A 27,904-nucleotide genomic window follows, 5' to 3' on the forward strand; every position below is an offset into this window, starting at 1 on the left:
AAGGTCATCCCCAGTTATAGTACCATAGGTGCTCCCCTCACACACCTGACAAGGAAGAACAGAGCCAGCCAGCAAAGGGCCAAGTTGCTAAGATGGAGCCTAGGGTTGCAAGCATATGATATGTCAGTGCAGCACCACAGTGGAATTAGCAGTGCCAATGCAGATGGGCTCTCAAAACAGGAAATGGGGTAAGGTATACTCAGATAGACCTAACCCTCTCAAGCAGCGTTTCTCAAGGGTCACTTGAAAAACTAGCTTGAGTTCTCCGGGAGGGGGGGGTGGATGTGAAGGCTGCCAGCCTAGCCAGATAGAATTTTGGATATAATTCTGTCATCTGAAAATATTAATGTAAACCACTGGCTTGTTGTCTTAAACGGTAAAAATAGTGTTACATGTGGAACTGCAAAAATGTAACAACAGTGCACTCTGCTGACCAAGTAAAGCATGCTGTGACCCTTTGATGTAAACACGGCTCCGACCGGCCTAGATGGAGGAATTCTTGCTATTGTTTTAAGGCCAGATTTAATGGCCGGAATTTGCATGCATAAATGTCCTTAATGGCTTTGCTTCCTGACCTGGTGTGAGCTTACTAAAGAATGTAGCCTGTTAGCCTGGGAACCCAGAGAAGTGTGAAGAATGATGTAATGTGAACTAGGAGTGTGATTTAAAAAACAGAGAGCATCAGAGAGCATTAATCATTTTTTGTCTTGACCATCCAACTCAGTGCTGTCTTGCTCTATATGTAAGTTTATCTTAGATTTGTGTTTTCTCTTAGAAATAGCTAGAAACTAGAAAGATTAGTCTGTGTTTTTCTGTGATGTCAGAACTGCACTACTGAATTATTTTAAGTATTTCTCTGTAATGTCTGAACTCTTGACTACCACTGTGATTGTATTGTCTTGTGTTTTGGCTATTTGTTTTTAAATAATTTTAAACCCTTTCAACTGTGACTGTTTTTTAGAGATAATTTAAGCTCTTTAGAGTACTTGCAGGCCTTTGGTAAAATTATACAAAGCCACTCCTATAGCTTTAGCCCTGGGCTATACTACCAATTGGATAATAATATTGCACAGTAATAATTGGACAGCCTTTTAAAGGCCTTTGAGTAGCTGATAAATATTAGTGGGTGGCAGCAAGTGGTACTAGATTTTAGACTGGGCAGAAAAGGGGCACAGCTGGAGGTCCTGTGCCAGCCTTCCCCAAGAGTGTCTGTGTGGTTGTATAAACTCTTCTCAAAGTGTGTTTGTGTGTGTGTGTGTGTGTGTGTGTGTGTGTGTGTGTGTGTGTGTGTGTGTGTGTGTGTGTGTGTGTGTGTGTGTGTGTGTGTGTGTGTGTGTGTGTGTGTGTGAGCTACTTGGGCAGGACATGAAGCACTGGTTGGACAGAGAGGGTGCTGGAGGTTTTAGTTTGCCCACTAGGCTGAGATCTGGACCCTATAGCTGTGCCAGTGGAGAGTCTTATTGGGGACCTGGAGAGTAAGGGAGCGACCAGCCCCGGGCTGACTGTGATCTCTGTGTGCTGTTAGGGGAAATTGCACTTTACTGTGTATATTTGTTATCCTTTCCTCCTATATGAGTTGCCCCCACTGGTGTTTGTGGTGAGGATTGAGGCTCCTTGATTGCTGGGCCAGGCACGGGTGTCACATCCACCATCAATTTTTGCTAACCCTGAGATACCCCTGAATATGGTACATATCACAATACTCCATATTAATGCTGACTTATTTATTTGTTCAGACCTGCAATTAAATATTAAAAATGCTATTAAATAAAAAAGTGAAAAGGAGTGTCATCTTTTCTCAAATGCACTAAAGTTTGACAACTTGTGGTTAGAGGTCCCGGACTTTTCTGTGTATATTTAGTAACCCATAATGGAATGCATCTTTCTCCTGCCATAGCCTAGACTTTACTGTGGAGACTATCAAAATTAGTGGAAATAAGTATTAATGAGCTCATCCACAGCAGCTCAAGAATGGAAGTACCCCACTCTCCTCTTTTAGCATTATCTTCTTTCTTTAGCTCATTCACTCCTATAGCTCCTTTTTCTGTATACTTCCAGTTAACTCCCATAGCTCTTTATGGCATCTAGAATGTTTCTGAATCTGGTGTCTTTAACTAAGTGACTTAACAGACAATAACAGACAGTATTAGAAAGACAAGGACTTATTAACAAAATGTCACTTCTTCTTTCAGCTTTTCCCAGTTAGGGGTCACCACAGCAGATCACCTGTATGCTTATGACTGATAGTGGAGTTTTACAGTGTCAATTAAGACTGTTAATCTATGATGTCCTGCAGAAGGGAAATTAATCACTGTTTGCCACTTATTATTTATATTTTCATATTTATGTTCACGTTTTCATAACTAAAAGACTTACATGCCATTGAGGGATTTGCTTTGAAATGCCATAGTGGCAGACAAAATATTCATTGTCAGTGTCCATTTATATTACATTGTACTAACTATTACAAGTTGTTTGTTGGTATTTATGAAAATAAGTAATATTTCCATATGTAAATAGCATTTAAAAAACATTTCTTTCAAACTATTACATGACTTCAGGTGAAACCTTAGATGTTGTTGAAGAAAATTGTCATTGATTTTTGTATTGTAGGTTGCATATCTTGAGAGATATTCAGTGTTACTGATATTGCTAATCATATAATTAAGCATATGTTTTCATATTTCTGTAAATATCTCCATAAATACACACTCAGAGAGGAATTTCATTCTGACATATAACAGCTTTTATTTCATTAGCAAAAGTGTTTTAGCAGTATAAGTCTAGATAGTACAGTTTCCAAGACATGACCATTTGTAATTTTGGGCTTGCGTGCTTCATAATATATTATAGTATTTATGGAAATACTTTAAATGTACTGGCTTTTTATCACTGTAAAAAACACTTCTTACTGATAAAATTGATATTTGTACAGATTTAATAGCTTTTATTGTTCACAAAATATTTACATTTGTTTATCTTATGCCTTTTAAGTTGATTTTTCAGAAAATGACCTGGAATGCAAAGATGTGTATAGGCTGCTAGAAATGTGACATTCCATACCACATAGGTGTTAATGAGTAAATGACCTTAAATAAAAACAAATTAAACAGTATATATATATATAAATATATATATATATATATATATATATATATATATATATATATATATATATATATATATATATATATATATATATATTCAGTATATCTGCTGATAAGCTAGGTATTCTTTATAGTGGGGAAGGAGAACACTATACTACAAATGGGAAACAGTGAGCTGTGTTAAGTATAACTGTGCCATCCTGTGGATGAGGGCAGTTTATTGTCAAATCCTGTCCAAGATAATACATCCACAATACCACCTCTAACAGCTAGAGCCTCTGTGTTTGCTAAATCTGGATATAAGGGTCAGACACTACAAGTTCTAATTCCACAGACTACAGGAATTTGAGTGGAAGTGACCAAAAACTTGACAAATGAAGGTAAACTGCTTTATGAGGGTACATCAAATTGTTTGGGCTGAGATTATCTGAAAGATTCAAAATTGGTTTTGTCCCATACTGTAGCAGATTGGACATGCAGTCAATCAACTTTATCACAATGAAGAAAATGGTATTAAATGTCTTAAATGTATTGCAAAATAGAATAAATAGGTTAATAAAAGCATATGCTTTGTGACAATCTGAGTGAAGTTGCTATTCAATAAATGCATATGTGAAAACAGATAAAATATATCAAGCTGTTGTAAATGTAGTGATTATTTCATAAAAACATATTTGTTTTCTTTACATCTTACAGCACTTAAAATTTAGTGGAGTAGATATGTTGTGAAATGGACTTGTATAGCTTGCAAAACAGTTTTTCACCAAAAACTTTGTGAACCACTGTATTCACAAGGCAGATATATATGACAGTATGGAATTCAAAAGAAAGAGCAACTTTCACCGTTTCGCGATGCTGGGAAACAAAAAGATCAACACAACAAAAAGGAAAGGAAGAACAATAGCGTGGAGGAGGTAAGCGAATGGGGAGGGATGTGTGTATGTAGTAAGTAGTGTGTTGTGCGTAGTGTAGGTATGGGTGATGATGTGCGTGTAAGTGGAGTGGCTGAGTTAGGGTTAGGGCTCGGGTGGGGTGGTTTGGGTTGGGGTGGGGGTGGTGTGGTTTGGTTAGGGTTAGGGTAGGTGGGTCAGCGGGTCAGGCGATACCTAGGGTTAGGGTTTGGGTCAGGGTTTGTCAGGTTGTCGATAGGTGTGTATGTAAGGTTTGGGTTTGTTGTGTTGTGTGTGTGTGGTGTGGGGTTTGTTTTTGTAATTGTTGTTTTGTATTTGTGTGGGTGTGGAGTGTGTGTGGTGTGTTGTGTGTGTACTCGGTGGGGTGGTTTGTCGGTTAGTCTTTTATCGTTGTTTTTTGTCGCGCTAATAAGCTGTCGTTCTTTTCATATGAACCCGACAGTATACCTTGCATAACAGTTATTTTGTTCATTAGTCAGAGTAGTTAAGAAATGAAAAAAAAACTGTTACAGAGTATGAAAACATATCAGTGCCACGGGTGACGAAAGAACGCACGTGGAAAGTAATTCAGTATGCCCAATAACAAAGGATAAGATGACAGCAGTCTTTGATGCAACTAAGATTCAATTTATTAAGTCTAGAGACAGCCCAGTAACAGCTGTTAATGCTAGTGCTTGAAAAGAAAAGCCTGGTGGCCATTGCAAGTGGGAGAATAAAACAGTTTGAGTTGCAAAGGAAGAGAGAAAAAATTGAGGTTAAAGCTGTAGAGGAAGAAAGGAGGCCTCAGCACGAAAAGGCCATTATGCAGGACGGAAAGCATTGGCTGCATAAAAGAGAAAGCACAGTTGTATAAGTAAATTTACTTTAACAGCAGGTGTTCAAATAAATCAGTGCTGCAGTAGCCTTAGCTTTATGGGTTCTATCCTGCCAAGGATATAACAGCCAGCCAGCCCTCCAGTGCCGTGGGTTCTTTCCATGTGCACCCAGGCTGCTGGTTGCATGAGATCCAACTGAAGAAAAAACAGGAGTCTCAATGCCAAAAGCTTCAGAACTTTCTTGACAACTGAAAAAAGGAGGCTATCATCCTGATAAGAAAAGTAACACAAATCTTTACCTTGGTATAAACATTTATACAAATAAGGGAGACAGAGGGAGGGAGTGGCTACTATAGTATTGGTTTATTTGAATAGCTACTGTTTTGGTAAGTTTAGTTACGTATCTGTATTATGTTCCTTCATAATCACTGCTGCAGTAGCCTTAGCTACATTGGTAGAATACCAAAGCTTGTATAGTTTCAGTGGAAGAAGGAAAATGGTCAAGAAGCCCCTGGAGAATTGCCATACTAAAATTTGATCCAGAACTGGAAAAATAATTAATTTGCAATGTTTTATAAAAGTAAGCACAGAGAATCAAGTAGCTGCCTTTAAAATACTTCTAGAGTCCATCTATTTACAAAAAGCCATAAAGGAAGCCAAGGTCCTCATAGAATACACCTTGACCCTGCCTGGAAGTATATTATTATGGTGGAAATAACAAAAAGAAATGGCAAAAGACGACCATCTTGAAGTAGTCTTGTTTTGACATGGGTTGCCCTTTTTTCTTACATTCATAGGAAATGGAGCTTTTCATTTTTCTTTAAGGGTTTAATTTTGTCAAGGTAATACTTGACCTGCCTATGCACATCCAAAGTATGTAGAATCCTTTCTCCTTCTTTTTTTAGATTCTGGAAAGATGACAAGTAAATTTATGATTTGGATGAAAATAAACCCTGAAACTACTTTAAACATAAATGAGGGATTTGTTTTCAAAGAAACCCTGACTTTATGGAACACCAAATAGGATTGAACCATAAATAAGTGTTTGTGGTTCAGATGCTCTTTTTGCAGATGTCAAAGCAATCAGTAATACTGTTTTTCAAATGATGACCATTACTTAGTTTGGTGAGCTAGTTTAAAAGAAGGTAAAGTTAACTTTTCCAAAACAAAGTTAAGATCCCATGGAGGCACCACTTGTCTTTTAGGTGAATGCATGCAGCTCTCACCTCCATTGAAATATGGACGACTAGCAACCATTTTGCCCTAAACCCTAAAAAAAAAAAAAAAACTTATGCTATTCATCCCCAAGAAGCTGTTAACTATAAAAAAAGACTCTTTCTCCATATTCTCCCAAGATAACACTACTTTTGAGGTTGTCACACATACTAAGCTATTAGGAGTCACCATAGATGAACACTTATCCTTCGACTTGCATATTCACAACAATATTAAAAAAGCTCGCTAGGAATTGGGCATGCTATACCGCCACAAAACATTCCTCAATTTCTCCTCAAAACTATCACTTGCCTCCTCCTTCCTGCTGCCATCTATCCTCTATGGCTCTTTACTAATATACAGGCCAGTCTAAAATCCAAGCTCAATTCTTGTTATAACAAAATTGCAAACTTCGTCGCTAACAGAAAAAATTCATCCCACCACTGTGCCTCTCTTTGCATACTAAACTGGCTAGAACTTCCCCATCATCTTATATATATATATATATATATATATATATATATATATATATATATATACAACTAACAGTGGCCCATAAACTAATATTCAACCCTGCCTGCTGCCCTGCCCTTTCCTTTCTATTTAAACCCTATCACCCCATCAGACCCTTTTGGTTCGAGAATCAAATATTTTAGATTAACAAACCTAACCTCTCTGCTGGCCAAATGCTCCACTCCTTCTCCACTGCTAAATTATGGAACTCTCTCCCTCTATCTCTAAGATCCATTAGCAGCGCATCTCTCTTCAAAAAATCCTTAAAACAACATCTGTTCTCACAGTGGATATGCTCATGTGGTAGTTCCTCACACTATATAACTTGACTTTTTCCCCTCTCCCACTACCCCCTCCACTTTATGCTTTCTCCATCCTACCTACCCACCTCCTTCAGCCTACCTATCTCCTGATTATAGGTTCATAGGTAGGTACTAGGCTATTGACCATAGGGCCTATATAAGCCTAGCCAAATGGTACCCTGGCTTTTCCCACCCAAGAAAATTATTTTCCTATGCCCCTGTCAAGCAGAACCACAGAAGTGATCCCCATGGTGAATTTCCTATCTCCCAACCAATCATCAAGATTTTTCTTGAAGAGTGCTAATGAGGAGCTTTGTTTGATATAGATAGGTAGTTTGTTCCAGTGTATGGGAAGTCTCTGGGATAGGAATCTATCCATCCAGCATGTTCTGTTTATTGTGGTGACAAAATTTAGGTCCCTACAGCGTGTATCTCATAGGGATTGGGATTTCTTTAAGTGGAGCATGTCCAGCAGCTCTGGGTTTGAAATAGCTTTGTATGTTAAGCAGAGATCGCCTCTGAGTAGGTTATATGTGGCAGAGTAAAGCTGGAGTTTTTTGAGATGGTCTGTGTAGGGCATCTGTTTGAGGCTGGTAATCCTCTTTGTGAGGTATTTCTGCTGACTTTCCAGTTGTTGTAGATGTCTTGTGAGGTACATACCAAAAGGGGCGTTTTACTCTATAATGGGTCTAATGAGTGATGAGTAGAGGGGAACAATGACCTCTTTTTTCCTGGATGAGAAACCTTTTGTGATGTAGTGTGCCATGTAGAAGGATTTCCTGACTACTGTGGCGATGTGATTATCAAAGGAGAGACTACTGTCCACCTGTGTCCCAAGGTCTCTTATCACACTTTCAGTGTTAAGTAGACTACCGCCTATGTGGTAGTTCATGGATACAAAGTTTTTACCAAAAGGGATCACAATGCACATTTTGGCATTGAGCTTGAGGCCATGGCTTTGACACCAGGCATCTGTCTCAGTGAGGGTCTTTTGATACCAAACAGGGGAGGACCTAGGACTGAACCCTGTGGTACTCCACTTGTCACTGGTCAGAAGTTATTAACCATTTGCTGTAATTACATATATTAGTAGAGTCAGTAGATAGTCTTATTTATAACTGTATTGCCTCATTGCCTTATTACTTTGTTAAAAACCTATTTCATTGTCACCTCTTGTTTTATTTGCTAGATGTGTTGTTGTTTGTATAAATTACCATGGAGCTTTTCTCCCCAGGCATCCACTGAAAACGGGCACTTTTTGGCCCAGTGGACCATCCCGGTAAACAAATGCAAATAAATAAATAAATAATAAAAATAATAAATGTGTAAAACCCATTTCAAGACTACAGTGAAAGAAAAGGATACATAGGCAGACATGCTGAATGGTTGAGAAATTAAATTTGATAAAGGAACATGAAATGCTAGAGGAAAATAACATGCACAGATATTGCAAAGCCATTGGTACAGAAACTCTGTATGGCCTCTTGTTCATAGTCTGGTACAAACTAGCAAATAGTTTCCATTTATCAATATAGATTTATTTGCCTCCTTTAATACCTGTTGCACATCAAAATAAGGTGCCTAAAAGGTATCAGAATTGAATCATCTTGGCAATCAGTTATAATTGATTCAGGATGGGATGTATTAAATACCCCTTGTCTTATGTAAGTCAATCCTCTTTGTGAGGAAACTTGTAGTAGTTACCCTTGGCTAATTCCATAAGAAAGGAGAAACACTTGCCTGAGACAGAAGAGTCACTGCAATGAGTTTTGGAGAGTCCGTCTGAATCTTCAGAATGACCCTTTAAAGATTTGAAGTAGATAACAGGAAAATTCCCTTCTAAAGAATGAAAAAGCATCTGTTTTCCAGGCCTGTTTGCAAAGAGTCCTGGAGCAGAAGTTTTTCAGTTCTTTCTTTTGAAAGCATCCAGGAAGATCAACTTGTGGAGTTCCCCACAACTAGATCAGTTCCTGGAAGACCCCTTCATTCAATTTCCATTCTTCAAGCTCCTGGTCCAGTTCAATTTGTTTGCACAACATTTTGCTTTGACAGAATGTAAGAAGTTTAGAGGACTAAATTGTGTTGAATTATTGCATCTAAGCTGCCATAGCACCACCTCACCCCGTTATGTACTGCATCACTGTGGTGGCTGTGAGCATAAGAAGTGGTGTAGGACACCACAAATGATAGAAAGAATTGAGATCTTGAGTAACAGCCTGTTGTTCTTTCACATTGTTGTGCTTTGGCCTTTCTTGTTAGTTACACACACCCTGCCCTTTTACTCAATAGACACAGTTCCTCATGCAAATTTGAAGCATCTGTTACTACAGATTGTGCAGGTATAGTCAGAGGAAAAAAGGAAGACATGGATTGAAGAATATATGTTTTCGGGTTCCTATTACATGATCGAAGATGCATTCTTTCGAATGCATCTAGATCAAACTTAAAAGTGAATTGTTTCCCTGGGAAAGAAATCGCTTGGCCGCTTCCATTACTTTGCCATTTTTCTGACTGTAGTGCGATCTCAAAGTTGGTATATTTAAGTAGGTGGGGTTTGGGGTGTGAAGCCCTCCACTTTATGCAATGTTTTAAAAATGTGTTTTTTTTTTTTGTGGAACAGCGATTTTTTTTCCCTTGGAAAAAATCACAATTCTAAGATTTAGAGATTGTAAGCTTTCGCTTACAAGGGTTCGATAAATCATCGTTTGCTTTTTTAAGCATTCAATGATTTGACATAGACCCTATGTTTTACACACAAAAGCAACTCACCTATTCTCAGAGCTTAACACTGGAATTTTAAATGTCTTGGGGTGAAGATGATGGGACCATATTGTTTTCAGGAACCACTGTATTTTTCTCATTTATAATCTGGCAAAGAGAATCATGAAATTCACAGAAGCCATACATCCTAGTACTCTGAAGTATTTTCTTGTGGAAGTCTAAGACTGACTGGTGATGCTCCTGAGTAATTCCATATATGAGTCTACTTTTTCCAGAGTGAGGAATGCATCTGCTTATTCAGAAAGCAGCATAGGAACACTATCCTGTGGGAAGGAACCAGGAAGGAGTTTATGAATGTTGGCCTGCAATCCTACATTGATGAGGTTTCTCATGATACTTTGAGGAAGATGCTACAAAGACTAGTAATCCATCTAAATAAGGAAAACGTGAATATTTGCAGTCTACAATAGGCTATTACAGGAACTAGACACTGAGCACCCATGGAGTAGTAGATAACCCAAGGGCAATGCAGAGAACTGATAGTGTAAACCAGACACAGAAAATCTTTAACAAACTAATGAAAGTTGTGGCAACAGGGATATGATGATAAGTATTGTTTATGGCTAGAGTTGCTAACAAAGTTAAAGGAGGAATGAGAGGTAGCAAAAGTTTGTAGGGGCAACATTTTGAACCTTGGAACATTCACAACTAGGTTGAGAAAGACTGGGTCAAAAAATGATCTCCAAGAGGGGTCATCCTTTGGCAGCAGAAAAAAAATTATTGCATAAAAACCTTTTCCCTACTGTTCTGAAGAACTGGTTCTATGACCCCAAAAAAAACATTTGGTTGCTGACTGGCGGGGGGCGTGGGTGGCAGGCATGGTTGATTTGGATGATAAGGGGGAATTCTCTGAATAGTAGGAAGGCTTTCCCATTGCCATATGTAACCTCCTGAACAACACTTATAAGTCTAAAATAATCTGACGCCAATAAGGAAGGTGAAGGACCAGGCTCTGGGACAGGTTTAAGGGAGTAGCAGGCTAGTGAGAACAGTCATTCCGTATTCCTGAATTGTTTCTTTTTTCTGGAAGATTCCCTCTTTTATCTTTGAATCTTTTTGATACTGTGTCTTGTACTACAGCTTGTTAGAAGCCTGTTGAGACTGTTTAGTTTGCTTTTGTAAAAGGAATCTGAGTTTTTAGCCAAAGTTTTAACAAACCAGAAAAAGGAGGGCTAAAAAATCTAAGTGACCCACTGGATCAAGCTCTCTTTTCTTTGTCAAATTCTTCTAAGAACCTAAGTAACAGAAGGATGAAACAAAACTTCCTTATTTAAAGGAGAATTTAATATTTCAGATTTAACATATTCAGAAATCATCTGTCTATGTACTCATGCGAACCACTTCATTACAGAAGCAGAAGCTGCAGCTCTAGACACCAAGTCAGCACAGTCATGAGCGCACTTTAAAGAAAGTTTGGTTACCTGGGAAATGGAAACAATTAAATTCAAAGAGGATTTACTTACTGAGAGGGAAAACTGGCAGCCATGTTCCTGTTATTGTCAAAAGAAGCTTACAATACTTTAGCATATGAGCTTGATAATTAAGAAGGCTGAAGTGTCTGAAGAATAAATCTCAAATCTATCTAATGTTTGCTCGTCATATATATTACACAGAATGATTTGCATGCTAAATATTTTATATTTGAGATTTAATATCAGAGAGAGAGGAATTATCTATTTCTTTATTTTTATTTTCTGTTTATTTATTTATTTATTTGGGGGCAGGATTTGATACAGAAATGGCTGTGAGATCAGATCTAGGATAAGAAAACAAATATTTGTAAGACTGGGAAACATTATAAAGTCTGTCTACTTTTTTTAAGGACTACGGGTTGACAGTAAGGCATATTGTACAGACAATATCAAAAACATCCTCTAAAGCCAGTAAAAGAGGAGAAATGGCAGCAGAATGTGGCAGTCAACTTGAAAGTCTAACTGGGCCAAGCCATTTTCAGAGGAGTCCTGGGGAGAAAAGCTACAGTAGATACATTTAAGATTCTCATGACAAAACAGTTTTACTACAAAAATACATTACATAAATAGTCATTAAGGAATCTAGATACTATAGAAAAATAAAGCAGCTATTTCTTCTGCAGTGGCATTATGCACGATATTAAATCCCAAATATAAAATATTTAGTATGCAAATCATTATGTGCAATATATATGACAAGCAAACATTAGATACAACTTGTAAGACATGGGTAAGAAGGGTTATAATATTGATGTCAGGAATAAATAACACTGAGGTAAGGAATGTGAAACATTAGTCAAGTGGGTACACAGAACTTAAAGCTAGAAGGGGGAGAAATTATATATTTTTTCAAAGAATATGGAATATCAGTCAATTCCCACTAAGGCATCCTTCCTATTCATTCAAGAAACAGTTTCAGAAAATTAAAAATTTCTCCTTAGCAGACTCTGAGGACATATTTTCATTAGAGTCAGAATCAGATACTAGGGTAGAAAAAATTAGAAGATGTCCTTTCCCAATCCCTTTCCTTATCCTCAGAGAGGTAATCCTCAGAATCTGAATTTTTTTCCACAAAAAATTCCAGTCACCCTTCAAAGTTTGAAATGCCTTGAATAAATCTTGAGCCAAGATAAGAAAATCTTCCTTACCTTCAAAAAAGCAGACTGAGGAAGATAAGTGGTTAACTTTCTGTCTCTTTCTAGGGGCAATCCTAGAAGGAGACTGACTCATGTATTTAACTCCATCCCGAGGACCAGGTCTCTCAGACCAGCTCCACAGGAGGGTCTATATCACTTCAACGAAATGGCTGAAGTTCAAACACCATATGTTCAAACTTCTAACCTCGAAGTGCAAAACCATCTAACGCTTAGAACAACGATTTTTTTTTTCCCAAGGGGAAAAAAATCGCTGTTCCAAGAAACACACAAACCACAAGCCCACCAAAAAAACAGCAATCCACACACATACACTTAAAATCCTACATCCAACCATACACTAAACTGTACATACACTACTATCTATCCACTTACGTTAACCCAAACCCTAACCCTAAGGTCCATCACTACCGCACACTCACCTGACCCGCGTCCTAACCCTAACTCACCTATTCCACCCTAACCTTAAGTCTGTCACTATCGCACACCCACCTCACCCGTGCCCTAACCCTAACTCATCTAACCCATGGCCTAACTCTAACGTCCGCACAATCGTACACTTACCTGAACCCGACCCGTAACTTTCCACCACAGTGCTGAAAATAGCAAAGCCACAGAAATGGCCCACTGAATTCTTTCTCTGGGAAAGAATTCAGTGTTCTGCAGCTTCGCGATAATCAGTTTTCAAACTTCACAGTTCTAACATACGGTGTTTGAACTGCTGAAGTTTCGACGAACTGATAGAAACCCGCACAGGAATGTACTCCCACTCCCTCTTCCTGCACCAGCAAGAGTGGCTCTCCAGTGCCTATTAAGGACATCTGAGCAGCTATAGAAGACATGGATAGATGCTGGTCAATAATGGCTAAAGAGGCTATACCAGAAGGACCCAGACAAAAAAAAGTGAATGGTCTGTGGAACCAGTAATGGCCACAGCAAACTTATCTACAAGTATCCAAGGCATAGACTGAGCTCATTATGTTGGCAAGGGCTCCTTGAATGTTTTCTTTTTTATTGGGTCCTTAAGATACTTGATCTGTGGTACCAGTATGCTGTTCCATGGTTTTTCCCTAAAACAGAGTCTGATTCCCAATTAGTGCAGCTAGTACGAGCATCTAATGAATAAGTTGTCAAAAGTAGTACGCACACGCTAAATGCACAATGACACTCTCAAAATACACCTACCCCTAATAAAACACATCAAAATAACCATGTTTCTATTAAAAAGTATTTAAAATAAGCACAAATGGTAAAGGTAGAACATACAGTAAGCAGTCTGTCAGACCAGTGAGTCTCAAAACAGTACAATAAAATACGTTAAACTGAATAAAAGACATTTTTTTTTCACAGAAAACAGCACATTTTAGAAAAAAAATGTTTGTGGAAGTTTTCCCCATGGGGACTTATCTGTCCAGCAATGTAAGATCATATGCTGACCGTCAATCCTCTGAAGCACAAAAGAGGAGCACCCTTGCACAGGCTGCTGTTTTTCTTCACCTGGATACATTGTGAAGATTGGTCATCTGTTATATCCTTTGCAAGATATAACCCATACAGCTAAGGCTACTACACCAGTGATTATGAAGAAACATCTAACAATCCTTCACCAAATGTACATGCATCACGTGTGAAAACTAAGCCCCAAACATTAAAGTCAAATTGTTTCCTCTTGCATAAGGAGGGGATTGCTTTCTTTGCACATTCAAATGTGTGCAATCATTACAAACTGACAACATGAAAGAGTTTTACTTCTATGATAGGTAAAACTATCGATGTTTTGTAAAAAAAAATTTAGTCTTATTTTTCAGACTACTTTAAAGGTAAAAGTGGTCTTTTTATATGCATTAAACTCATTACTGAAGCTTACAGAAAAAAAAATGTAGAGAATATAGGAGAAATCAAGAGGAATATGGTAGTGATTTCATTTCACTGAAATAAACACTTACTGTAAATAGGAGGATAAGCGGATGTCAAGTTACAACTTTAGAAATGTTGGGATTTGAGACTCTAGTTAACAAATCAGGAATGTAACCCTACTGATAAAGTGGGCAAAAAGGATGGCCTCTATTTAGCAGCAGAGCATAACTGTACAAGGAAGAGGTGCACAGCACTACAACTGGGTATTAAGGGGTCCATAGGGGCAGTCTAAACCTTCACAACAGGTTCCACTCAGAAGGGAGGGACCATGTCACCAATACATGCCAGTGTCTTGAAATTAAATGTTTCCACTATAACCACTTAGGGCATATATGGTTAAATGTTCACAGATACTGGGTAGGTAACAAAAAGCATTTGAGAGATCTAACGCAGGTAGCACCACAGTAGAGGTGAGTTATCTTCAAACTGTAGCTGCTTTAGATTATGACAGACGAAAGTACCCTTTCTTGGTAGTGGGTAAATAAACTGCTGTTAAGGGAGATACAGCACTGAACATAACTAATGTCACTGCTTTAGCTGTTGGACAGGAGTAGCACTTTCATGGTGGTCTTCTTCATTTAGGGGCATGGGAGGGGCATCTTTTCAGGTGCCACTGGCTAGGGTTTATTTAGACTGAGAAGGGGACAGAAAGCCTAGAAGTTGGCAGTGTTTGATGATATTCCAGCAGATATTCGAATAAGTAATGGCTTTGTTGACCCAGCACCTTGTGAATGGATAACTGTATGCAGCCAAGTATGGAGATAATCAGGTTGGGAAGGTGATGTGGGGGGGACTCAGCCATTTCTCTGAGCTCCATTAGACACTGGTAATGTGACAATGTCAGAGATGGCTTAAGTAATAGTGGTAAGCCTGTACCTTGGCCACAGCTGTAAAAAGGTACTGTACTGTCCTACTTCTGGAAGGGTCAACTTCAGAGGAATAGATGGGAGAAACAAGCCTGAATCTGAGACACAGGTGAAATAAAATTACTAGACTTGAATTAGAAGAAAAGCTGGGGAAGATTTCAAAAACAGCATTGAAACAGACACAGCCTTCCAATTCTAGCTGACAGAAGTTGAGGGAGGTAGCCATGCAGCCTCCTGATTCTCATGGGCAGCTATATTATACACTACAGCAAAGGGTTATTGTGCAGAGAATGGACTTCCAAAGGAAGGTTATAGAAAGGGATGATATAGAAGATAGTAGTGCCAAATGTCTTCTTACAGACACTTGAGGACATAGCCCATGATATTCCTTCACATGTCAATAGGTCAAAAAGAAAACAAAAAAGGGGGCTTATAGGATTTTTTATTGTCTAGACATTGAGAGGGCATTACAAGATGTGTGAGCAGTGTCAAAATGTTGGCAGGGCAAGAAACAATGATAATGCTACTTTGGTACCTTTGCCTGATATTCAAGAACTGTTCCAAATGCTAGCAATTGAAAGTTTGGGGTCTTTTACTACTCTAAATAGAATTAAGAAGTTTGCTTTTGTGATCGCTGATCCATTTTAATGGGTACCATGACGATGTTGCTTTTTTATCTTTTAAAGCAGAAAATGTTACTGTTCTGTCAAAAGGTTAAAGCAAGGTGACATTTCCTAGAAAATACTGTATGACACGATGAACTAACTTCTTGTTAGACTTGTTGACTTGTTTGTTGAAGCTCTGTGGGGTAAAGTAATAACAAAATTACCTCCTACCATCCATAAGTAAATTGTTTGATGAAGGGAATTTAACTTTACTCAAGGCAATCCTGGATCACTCCATGTAATAGAAAGTCTATGTTGTAGGCAACCAAAGTTGAATAGCTGCTCAGGCTCCTATAGGAGCTAGCATGGCAGGATGGGAGTGATTGGCCTTTGTTGGCTCACCCATCTTGGGTGGGAAGGAGACAGCCCTGGCTCCCCAGATGGGTGACACCTAGCAGGAGAAGTAGGTGTCTACCAGCTTTTGAGGCTTTTGAGCCTGAGCTATAGAGTACAGATTGCACTTATAAGCTGAAGAGAATATGTTGTGTGAAAATATACTTTCCCTTGAATGGCAGCTATAGCAGAGCTATAAAGAAGCACTACAAGAGAGGAGGTTGCTCTTCTGGTGGGTGGGGTAGTAGGCTACTACACAGGATCATTAAAGCTGCCCTCCCACCACCATATTGTCTCACACTCATTGGGAGCATGTAAGCTCATGGTGGATTCCTGTGTTTGAAAGAATGGACTGTGGGTTTCTCACCTGCATGAGAATCCCCAGAGCCCATGACCATGGAACTGATGGATTGATTGGACACTGGTAAAGAAGCCATTAGATTCAGTTCTGCAAGAATGCAGAAAAAAGGGCCCTTCTGAGAGCAATTGTGAACCAGTTTAAGAGTGTGTGTGTGGGGGGGGGGGGCAAATAGCTGTTTCATCTCATATTTGTACACAGAGATGTGCCCCACGAATCTCAGGTTTTTCACTATTTGATCTACAGCTTACTGGTTTGTTCCGATTTGATATAACGTTAAACTGTTATTAGGTCTTGGATGGCTGAATGAGTGGATGAGGAAGGACGTGTGCTTGACTGTTGTTGTATGGCTGAAAGTATTTAGGACAATATGACTGGTCACTGCATAGACAGTCAGGATACCCAGACGTACATGTAACATGGTTCTCCAGTTCGGATTTCAGTTAGGCCACCTTCTATGTACAGTCTGCATGTCCACCCTTTGATTTAGTAAGTTGTCATGTGGCCCAGTTACTTTCCACATCCCAACGACATGTCATCAGTGAATCAGTGATGTTCCACACTGTCCATAGGTGTTATACATGCACATGTGTAAGTGAGTGCATACATCCTGTGATAGAATGTCATCCTATCAGGGACTGGACTGCCTCTGCCTTAGGCCCACTGAATGCTGTAATAGGCTCCAGCTGCCTCCTTAACTATGAACTAGTTATAGCAGTAATCCAAGTAGGATGACTGAATTAATTTTATCATTCTGTAGTCATCATTTGATAAGACACAGCAATGTCTATTACCTTTTGTGGATTAAGCATCAAGTTGTCCACTGTTCACGTGGAACCAGTTTCATCAACGTTATCTGAAATGGATTATGTTTGCAGAGTGTAGTTTGCTATGACTTTAGTATGCACTTTCTCATGGAAGAAATCATTGCTTCTTATAATAACTGCTAGTAATTAAACTTTCAGAAGCCAAGCAGATCACAGTCATAAAGGTATCAAGGTACAAAATACATTGAATAAAAAGGTGTATACATATCACACTCCTTCAGAATTACTCCTTAAGGCTGAAAAGCTCTATAGTGTAGTGTATAATTATGTTATTTTCTGCATTCTGTATTTATGTTTAGCCCTAAAACTGGTTAGAGATATGATGTTGCAGTAAACGCGATGATGCAATGCAATTCACAGTAGACATGCTCAGAAATAATGATTTGCAGTCAAATAATGTTATACTGAACACATTCAAAAAGGCCTACCTCATCTAGATCATTGCCATCTTTACGTAAGTTATGTATGTTAAACATATGAATAGCAGACCCATCATCGCAACAGCACATGTCAAGAATGATGTGTCCATTCTCCTCAAAGGCATTAATTTGATGGAATGTCAGAAAAGCTTTAGTACAATACTTTACTGGGTGTATCTGTAAATGCAAAAACAAAAAAGAACTTCATTAAAATGAGGCATTATATGAGGGAGTGTGTCAATGACAGACTGGTAACAATGACTGGAAGATAGAGCATGTGTTTGCATTTTTTATTATCTGTTTTAATATACTCTGATAACTTTAACTAGAAGTATAACATTTATATTATTAGGAGCACCTAATCAAGTTAGCAGTCTGCGCATGCTTTCAGAACAACAGTTTACTTTGCAGGAAAATGTCTACTAAATAATCCCCCGGATTCTCTATGTCCTGCACGGCGTGCATAATTAGTGCAGGAGCTCTGATGGGCAATATATCTGCCGTGCAATCCAGGAACAGCCTGCAGGTGCATGCACGAGAGTTCCTGCACTAATCATGCATGGAGTTTGGGAAGGTAGTCAGAACATGCATGGACTAAGCCCTGGGATGCGAATCATCTCATTTGCAGGAAAAATTCATGCAAATGAGGTGATATTGCAACACAAGAAGCTTGCAATTGTCCATGCAAGACTAGTGCTATCTGTAGAAATGTACTTAGTTTTAACCGAGTACATTTGTGCAAAATCCAAAATAGAGCTATAACAGCTCCAAATAAAGGCTGCATATCATAGAGGAAGCATGCCAATGGCCAAGTATAAGGCCATTGGCATTGCAAACAATAAAAAAAATAAATAAAACAACTTTTATTTTTTGTTTGCCGATCTCAGCTGTTTAAGCATAGGGCAGCTGCGCACAAATGGGATCAGGGGGAAAATAACAAAATAAACCTAAAATAAGCATTCTAACTAAAATCGGTAGACTGCCATGCAAGTCAATGGCAGGCAGAAGACAACCTGGCCAGTGAATAATGGTTGCTAAGAGGGGAGGCCCAGTGTGAGACATGTAACTATGCATTAGCAGTCAATCCTATGCAAATGAGGGGAAGGATAGTGAATCCCAGTTTTCCCCAGGATGTGAGGCAGGTCCTAACAGTGTAAGAGTATGAATAGCTGGGTGCAAGACTAGGATATAGGTGACATCATGGGTGTGTGTGTGTCAGGCATACTGTAAGCGGATTGGAGCCCTGTGGCTCGGTATTGCTCCTAGCTTAGCACAGCTAAGCTAGGAGGTGTGTCTAAATGTGCTTAGCACTCTTTACAATGCCTAAGCGGGTGTTTTATAGGAAGAAAAATAAAAGTTAAACCAGGAAATAGTAGCAGTGTGCACATTTGAGCACTCTGCGCAGCACACACAGGGGCTTAAACAGGAAGGCAATGGGAAGGGAATACAGCAGCAGGGAAGTAATCAAGGAGAATTAGCTTAGTTGGCAGGTGAAATGTATCAGAATCAGCCAATTACACAGACAGCAGACCAGCCCAGCCCAGAACACTACTATAAACTAAACAGACACCTTCCCCTCTGGTTTTTCCCACACTCTACACCACCAGTGTATACAAGTGGGGTAGTTTTAACAAACAAACATACAAAATGAGAAGGGCTGCAGCAGGCAATATACAACAACGTGTGCTAGAGGCTGAGGGTGGTGAGGATGTGAATGCTGCCGAACAACCCACAGTGGGGAGACAGAGAAGAGTGTACAGACCCAGGGTAAACTACCAGGGGCTACATGAGCTGGACATAGTGGAGTGCTATAGGGTGGACAGAGACCTCCTACAGCAAATTTTTGAACTGTGCCAGCCACACCTGACACACCAAACTGACTGAGGGGAACCCATCCCAGTGGATACCAAGGCATGTGTAGGCCTAGGTATACTAGCCATAGGTACCTGTCAAAGCACAACTGGGGATAACATGGGGATCTCACAGGCCTTAGCATCCAGAGTATTCCACCAGTTCCTGGATGCCATGTCAGCACATGCCAGTGAGCATGTGTATTTCCTCAACACCCATGAGGTGTTGACCAGCAATATGCGTCTCTTCCACAAAATAGCAAAATACCCTGGGGTAGTCGATACTATAGACTGCACGCACATGTGCATCAAAGCACTACCCGGTGAGCAGGGTAGGGCCTACATCAACCACATGGGCATCCCCTTCAACAAATGCCAGGTCATTTGTGATGCCCAGGGCATTATAATGAATGTGTGCACTGGCTGCCCTGGAAGCTACATATGGCATCTGATGCAGCTGTACCAGAGATTTGCCAATGGGGACATCCTCTATGGTCACCTAGTGGGGGATGCTGGGTACACACTGGAGCTGTGGCTGATGACACCTGTCAGAAATGCACACACCTGACCAACAACGCCATAATGAGGCACATGCACAGGCCAGACATATAATAGAGCATGTGTTTGGGATGCTCAGGTCACAGTTCCAGTGTCTGGACACATCCAATAGAGCCTTGCAGTATTCACCAGCTACATGCACCCAAATTGTTATGGTATGTGCTATGCTACACAATATGATCCTGCGGAAACAGCTGCAGCAGGAACAGCATGGGGCAGGGCCACGCAGCCCCCCACCAATGCCATAGCCTGCACAGGCACAGAGTGACCTGAAGGAGGAACATCCTGTGCCTGCCGCAGTAGGCAGAAGGAGGCGTGCCCAGTTTGCCCTGGCCTTGGCAAAGTGGCAACGCATAGCACATGCACTGACACAGTAGGGACCCAGGGAATGACACCTTTCTCTGACTCACACATACAGTAAAATAGATGCCAAATATGACACTACCTGTGCTTAACCATGCATAGAAAGTGTACGATGTGCATCCAAAATAGACAGCCCTCCAGCACCATCCACAAGTCTGGCACACCCGCAAGGTAAGTCAATCAACCCACCAATTGCCAAATGGAATAGAATGCGTTGTTGCCTGTAGCTATGGTATGGATGTGAGCATGCAAGGTAATTTGGTGGCTGAATGTTATGGCAGCAGATAGTAGACACCCATAGTGGCAGCATGACATCTGTAACACATACTGGAGTCACCTTATTAGTCAGTACTACACAGGGTGACAAAACCCACTGCAGGAAATGTGCTGTATGACATGTGTGTCCATATGACCCACACATGCCAGTCAGGATGGTTCACATACCCAATAACAGTCTCAGCCAGCAGGATAGGTGTAGACAAACCCAAACAGAGCCTGTGCCATGGCTCTAGAATGATGGCTATGGTTACTCCCCACCACCACCAGGCCTACGCAGACTAACAACAGTAGGGCAGGCAGTGGGATGTTAGTTCTGCAGGGTTGGAAGTCAGACAAAATTATGTAGGGCAACCAAAGCCATGATCTGTAGAACACTGGTATGCCTCTAGTCAGCATGATAGTTAGCAATACAGAATGAAATGGAGTACCTGACATACCAGTATGGTCATAGCGAATGTGGTATAGTTTCCGGATTGTGGTATAGTTTCCTGTGTTGCCCATATCCTTACTTGGATAGGAGGAAACTTCTCTGTTCACCAGTGAGAGTGGGGAGCTTTGAGCAGCCTATCTGTCCCTGGAGGAGTGGTCTCAGCCCTGAAACTAGTATCTTATTGGCCGTTTTGGGTCAAATTCCTGTCTCTTTCATTTTCCCTGCTTTAAAACCCGCATTTGCGTGGTTTTGCACGATTTTGCGCATAGCGCAGCATCGGGCAGCGCAGCCTAAATAGGTTTAAACTATTCCCGGCTCCATAAAGTCTGCTCTTCACTTTTTCCTTTAGAGCTGTTCTAAATCTCAAAGTAAGCACTCTATTTTCATTCTAAAGCCCTACAGTTGCTTGTATAAGTAATCTTATAAGTAAGCACTAATAAACTAAAGCACTACACCCTCTTATACTCCCTTTAAGTACTTGGCTCCCTACTGGTCCTTTTTGATCAGTCAAAAAGTAGTTCCTTATACTATTCTGGCATGTCCAAAAGTCATTTTCAGGTTTACTCTCCAGTCCAGCTGGTGAATCTGGGAATCTTGAGGCAATGTTACAACTGCCTTATGTACACAGACCACCCTCTCCTCCTCCCAACAAGCTCAACTATATGTGAGAGATGCAACTATATAGCCAAACTGGAGGCTGAGCTCTCTCAACCCAGTACTGGTGCAGTCAGTCAGGAGGAAAAGGTAACCACACACACCGCAAATCCAGTCTCACATAGACCTATCGCAACAGCAAACCAGACACATAAACACACAAAAACATACTTGGAGGCTCTAAATAAAAATCTTCCCAAGCAGCAGAGACCTCCAAAGCAGACTTCCAAGCAACCACTACCCCACAACAATACCCACGTATCACATAGTTCACAACGTCAGTGTGCCACACAGTCACAGCCCTTAAGGCTAAACAACACACCTAATACACTTGTAATAGGTGACTCGATTGTCAGACACACTGATGTCCCACTCACCAGGCTGAACAAGGAGAAGGTCACTGTAAACTGCCAGTCGGGTGCCAGGATCCACCACATAACACAAGGACTCAGGTCACTCCAAAGCAAGTACAAATATGACTCCATCATTGTCCATGCTGGTGTGAATGACCTGAGACGTTCCTCCCTGGATTACATGAAAAGAGACATAGAGGAGTTCTCTGATCATGTAGCCCAGGCCGGTATGACCCTGACCTTGAGTAGCATCTTACCCTCACCAAGAATGATGCCACAGTATAAAGACAAAATGATCAATTTTAACAATTGGCTAAAGTATTGGTGTCATTCAAAGGGGATCCAGTGTCTGTCAGCCTGGGATGACATGCTCAACAAGCCATATTTCTTCACTAGGGACGGCTTGCACCTGTCACCCCTGGACTTTTGAATACCAGCTAAGGCTCTTGCCACCCCCATAGTGCCTTTTTTAGGCAAGGCTCAAAAGACAAACCCACCTCCATAGACAACACAAGGAAAAAGAAACTAAGGTTAATGCTGCTCAATGCCAGAAGTCTACACCTCAAGATGCATGCACTCGAGGCTCTCCTCAGTATGGAGAATATCGATATCTGTGCAGTAACAGAAACCTGGTTCAAGGCTCCTGAGAGCACCCCAGCACTACCAGGTTATACCTCATACCATGTTTTTCAGCCACAAAACTCGGACTGAACCACAAAAGGAGGGGGAGTATTCATATTCATAAAAGATACCCACACCTCCAGGTTAGTGGCACTGCACGAAGCATCGGAGACCATCCATGTGCAACTAACAGTGGGCAAAACTGCCTTTCATTTTGTAGCCTGCTGCAGACTACTCTCCCAAACCCAGGAACCCCACTCAGCTTTCCTGAGAACATTGGAGAATATGAAGGTCTCTCCAAACACCATCATATTAGGTGACTTCAACTACCAAACATAGACTGGGAGCACTACTCAAGCCCCAACACCCTCGCCCAATGGTTCCTAGAATTTATAAATTCAAATGCTATGGAACAACTGGGCACCACTCCCACAAGGGGGGAAAACATATTGGACCTGATCATCACCAACATGGGGACTCTATGTTCAATACCAGAGGTATACCCCTCATTGGTAAGATCTGACCATAAATTAATCTCACTGGACATCCATATCTCGTCCTCAGCCCCAGCCAAGGAATCCATGGTGAAGAATTTCTCAAAAGCAAACTTCACACTTCTCAAAACTGAGGTGGAATTCTTCAAAGCCCCCGGGCCAGTGGAAAATACAGCCCAAACCACAGAATCCTTTACAAATACATTCTATGGACACCTACAGGAATGCATGGATCATGCTATCCCAAATAAAACCAAGACTCACTCCTCCAAAGGCAGGAGACCCGTCTGGTGGACCCCAGCCATAAATAAGCTATACAACAGAAGGAGGAAGCTACTACATTTAGAGCAAAATCCCAAAAAGGGAAGGCATCTCTGATCAGTACTAGCAAGATACTACGATCCCACATAAAATCATCTAAGGCCAGCTTCAAAAGAAAAATTGCACAAGACACTAAAGATAATCACAAGGCCTTCTTTAGTTATGTTAGGAACCTGGGTGGCAACTCCCAGATATGCTCTGAGTTAGTGCAGAATGACAAAAAATACACTGAACCCACAGACATTGCCAACATCCTTCCCCCCTTCCCCCCCAAAAGAGCAAATGTCTATCCCAACAGAGTGTAGCCTCCCTGACATCACAGATGCATAGGTGAGAGCTGCCCTCTCCAAAGCAAAAAAACACAGCATCAATGGGACCGGACGGTGTCCCGGGCTGCGTCTTACATGAGCTCCAAGAAGAACTGAACTCTCACATAAAGTCACTGTTCAATATCAGCCTTACTACAGGATATGTACCCAAGGAATGGAGTACAGCAACAGTGGTCCCACTCCACAAAGGTGATGCCACAATGGACCCTGGAAACTATCGCCCTATAAGCCTGACTAGCCTGGTCTACAAAGCTATGGGGCGTATCATCATGGAACTCATAAACAAAGACATTGGGAACCTCCAAACACTGGATCCTACCCAATTCGGCTTTGTTAAGGTAAGATCTTGCCTCTTGAACCTGGTCGACTTCTTTAAAACAGTCACCAAGACCATAGATGAAGGGAAGGTAGTCCACACAGCCTACCTGGACCTCGCAAAAGCCTTCAACACAATATCCCACTTGGGCATCATAAATAAGCTCACCAGCTTAAATATCAACCCCTATGTCACAAGATGGGTTGCAAACTGGCTCAGGGATAGAACCCACATGGTCAGAATTGCAGGTGCCATGTCAGACTCTAAACCAGTTACAAGTGGCTTCTCACAAGGCTCAGTCCTGGGACCTCTCTTATTCAGTATATATTTCTCTGAGGTACAGGCTAACACAGGAGGACTATGGCTGACCAAGTTTGCAGATGACTGCAAACTGGGTGCCATAATCGACTCACTGATTGACACAAGCATCCTCCAAAAGGGTCAAATAGAGATGGATAACTGGTGCCAGAGCCATGGCCTAAAGCTAAATGCCAAAAAGTGCATAGTCATCCCCTTTGGGAAAAACAAAGTGCCCACAAATTACCACATAGGTGGTAATCCATTAAGTACGGAAGACGTAATTAGGGATTTGGGGACCCAAGTAGATAGCAATCTCACCTTTGACAATCACGTTGCCAAAGTAGTTAGAAAGACCTTCTATCTTGCCCACCTTATCACGAAAGGGTTCACATCTAGATCAAGAGAGGTCATTGTGCCCCTCTACTCATCACTCATCAGGCCCATAATTGAATACAATGCCCAATTTGGGATGTACCTTACCCGACACCTGCAGCAACTGGAAAGACCCCAAAAGTACCTCACCAAGAGGATCAAGGGACTCAAACAGATGCCCTACGCAGTTAGGCTAAAGAAACTCCAGCTCTACTCAGTTGCTTACCGCCTACTCAGAGGCGATCTGTGCCTGACGTATAAAGCCATGTCCAAACCAGAATTAATGGACATGCTCCACCTCAGGAAATCCAAATCCCTTAGAGATACATGCTCCAGGGACTTAAACCTCAGCACAGAATTAAATAGGACATGCTGGAGGGACAGATTAATATCCCAGAGGCTCCCCTCACTCTGGAACAAAATCCCAATCCATGTTAGGCAGAGCCCCTCAATGACCCTCTTCAAGAGAAATCTTGACATGTGGATGGGAGATCATAGGTTTACCCCTGGGATCTCTTTTTTGTCCCTACTAGACAGAAGCACAGTAAACTAACCTTAAAAGGGCTATCTTATGTGACCTACTATACAGAGGCACAGTCAACTAATATAAAGGGTGGCAAAAGCCAAACACACTCTGGCTAGGCTTATAAATGCCCTAGGGCAGATAGCCTAGTATCACCCTATGAACCTATGAACCTATGTGTACATGTTTCACATGTGCCCCCCCACATCCAACATAGTAATGTAAAAACAGTCAGGTGTGCCCCCAAACCTGTGTAGAAATGTAGGAATAGTCAGGTGTGCCCCCCCATCCTACATAGTGATGTAATAACAGTCAGGTGTGCTCCCTCCCACACCTGTGTAAAAATGTAGAAACAGTCAGATGTGCCCCCCCCCAACCCTGTGTAGAAATGTAGAAATAGTCAGGTGTTTCCCCCATCTTACATAGTAATGGAATAACAGGCAGGTGTGCCCCCTCACGCCTGTGTATAAATGTAGAAACAGTCAGGTGTGCCCCCCACTGAAATGCAGAAATGTTGTGACAGTCAAAGCCAAATGATTGATGGATACCCTGCAGAGACAGCATGCTACCTGTTGGTGTACAACATAAAGGTCAGTAATACAGCACTAACTACCTGGACACGATCCACAAATTCAGTACAGATGGCCATACTGGGCATGCTCACATACTTAGAGAAATGAAGGCAATGTCAGTCTACAACATACTGAAAGGTCATACTGGGCATGCTCACACACCTAAACACATGAAGGCCATGACTGCAAACACCAGTAGACCAGATATAGCTGGCAGTTGCAGTTGTTAGTGCATGCACTTGTCAGTATGCACAACTCATGCCTTGCACACACAGTGGATAGGAATACAGACACAACAGATATGACAACACACTAAAATAAGCCAAAGGTAGACGTACATAAATGTGTGGAAGAGGATCACTGTGACAAGGAGCCATCCAGGCCTGTCCCACATAGCACACAGCCAAAGGGCCCCAAACACATGAGGTGCAGATACTAGCCACCAGCATCTGTCAGCATTACAGACTATGTGGTGCACGTGCCAGCTGTGCAACATAACTGTACAAGGAAGTAGTCATCTAGTAGCTGTATACACGTACCTGTGACATATGACCCCATGTGTGTCCACATGCGGTGTGTAAACCCCTAGATGGATAGGTTCTGACCCATGCACACACTGCCCTCTCCATAGCCCTACTATGATAAGCCTGCTGAGGTCATCCAATGTGAAATACACCTTTGGGAGAGCTGTAGCCCAATAATCTCCATAGCGCATCCTGTAACTGTGTACTGCTGTAGTGTGATAAAGCAGTTAGGTAGGTGTCCTAACCCCAGACATGGCAACTGTGTGTGTGTGTGTGTGTGTGTGTGTGTGTGTGTGTGTGTGTGTGTGTGTGTGTGTGTGTGTGTGCATCTGTCTGTCTCTGATTGAGTAGAGAACAATGCTTTTTAGAGTACTCACATTCCTTACAATTAATATACTCAACTTTGGCAAGGCTGTTGATGTCACCCACCTAGAAATACACCTCTGGGAAGGTTGTAACCCAGTAATCTCAGTAGCGTGTCCTGTAATTGCGTACTGCTGTAGTGTGATAAAGTAGTTAGGTAGGTGTTCTAACCCCAAACCTGGCAAGTGTGTGTGTGTGTGTGTGTGTGTGTGTGTGTGTGTGTGTGTGTGTGTGTGTGTGTGTGTGTGTGTGTGTGTCTGTCTGTCTTAGACTCATGAAGAACAATGCTTTTTAGGGTACTCACACTCCTTACAATTCATATACTCAACTTTGGCAAGGCTGCTGATGTCACCCACCTAGAAATACACCTCTGGGAACATTGCAGCTCAGTAATCTCTATAGCATGTCCAGTAACTGCAAACTGCTGGAGTGTGATTTATAACTGTGGTAGGGTTACATCCCCAACCATGACATTTCTTGATGTTTTGTGTGTGTTTCAATGTCTGTGTACAGAGCAATGAATTATAGGCTAGTCACCAGCAGTACATTAGAAATGCCCTACTTTGGCAATCCTGCTGATGTCATTCCTTGTGAAATACACCTTTGGGGAAGGAGCTCTCTAGTAATCACTGTGGTGCGTCCTATAACAGCTCCATGCTGTAGTGTGATATAGACCTCAATCATGGGTTCTATACTCACACATGTCGGTTGTGGATGTTTTGTGTGTGTCTCACTGTCTGTTTAGGGAGCAATGCATTTTAGGCTACTCACCTGCAGTACATTTGAAATGCCCTACTTTGATAATACTGCTGATGTCATTCATTGTGAAATAGACCTTTGGGGAAGGAATACTCCAGTAATGTCTGTGGCGCGTACTATAACTGTGAAGTGCTGTAATGTAATAAACTAGTTAGGTAGGGGTTCTACTCCCACACATAATAGGTGCGTGTGTTTGTAACTTGTATCCTGTGTAGAGGTGGTTGTAAGTGTGTGACACCTGTGGCCAATGTGGAGTGCGTTTCGCATA

At 41.2% G+C, this 27,904-nt stretch overlaps 1 protein-coding gene across 5 annotated transcripts in view; it reads right to left on the minus strand.

The window, feature by feature from the left end:
* BCO2 (beta-carotene oxygenase 2) overlaps positions 1-27,904 on the minus strand; it is a 701,930-nt gene that overhangs the window by 139,657 nt on the left and 534,369 nt on the right. For 4 of the 5 annotated variants that reach the window (XM_044081056.1, XM_044081053.1, XM_044081055.1 and 1 more), the window contains one exon: positions 17,665-17,832. The exons of the other annotated variant lie outside the window; for it this stretch is intronic. In XM_044081056.1, coding sequence (XP_043936991.1) covers positions 17,665-17,832 — 168 coding nt within the window. The remainder of the gene's footprint in view (positions 1-17,664; positions 17,833-27,904) is intronic. 5 annotated transcript variants of the gene reach the window in all.

This window comes from Protopterus annectens, chromosome 8.part0, assembly GCF_019279795.1.
Source record: "Protopterus annectens isolate FY-2018-M chromosome 8.part0, PAN1.0, whole genome shotgun sequence".
NCBI lineage: Eukaryota > Metazoa > Chordata > Ceratodontiformes > Protopteridae > Protopterus > Protopterus annectens.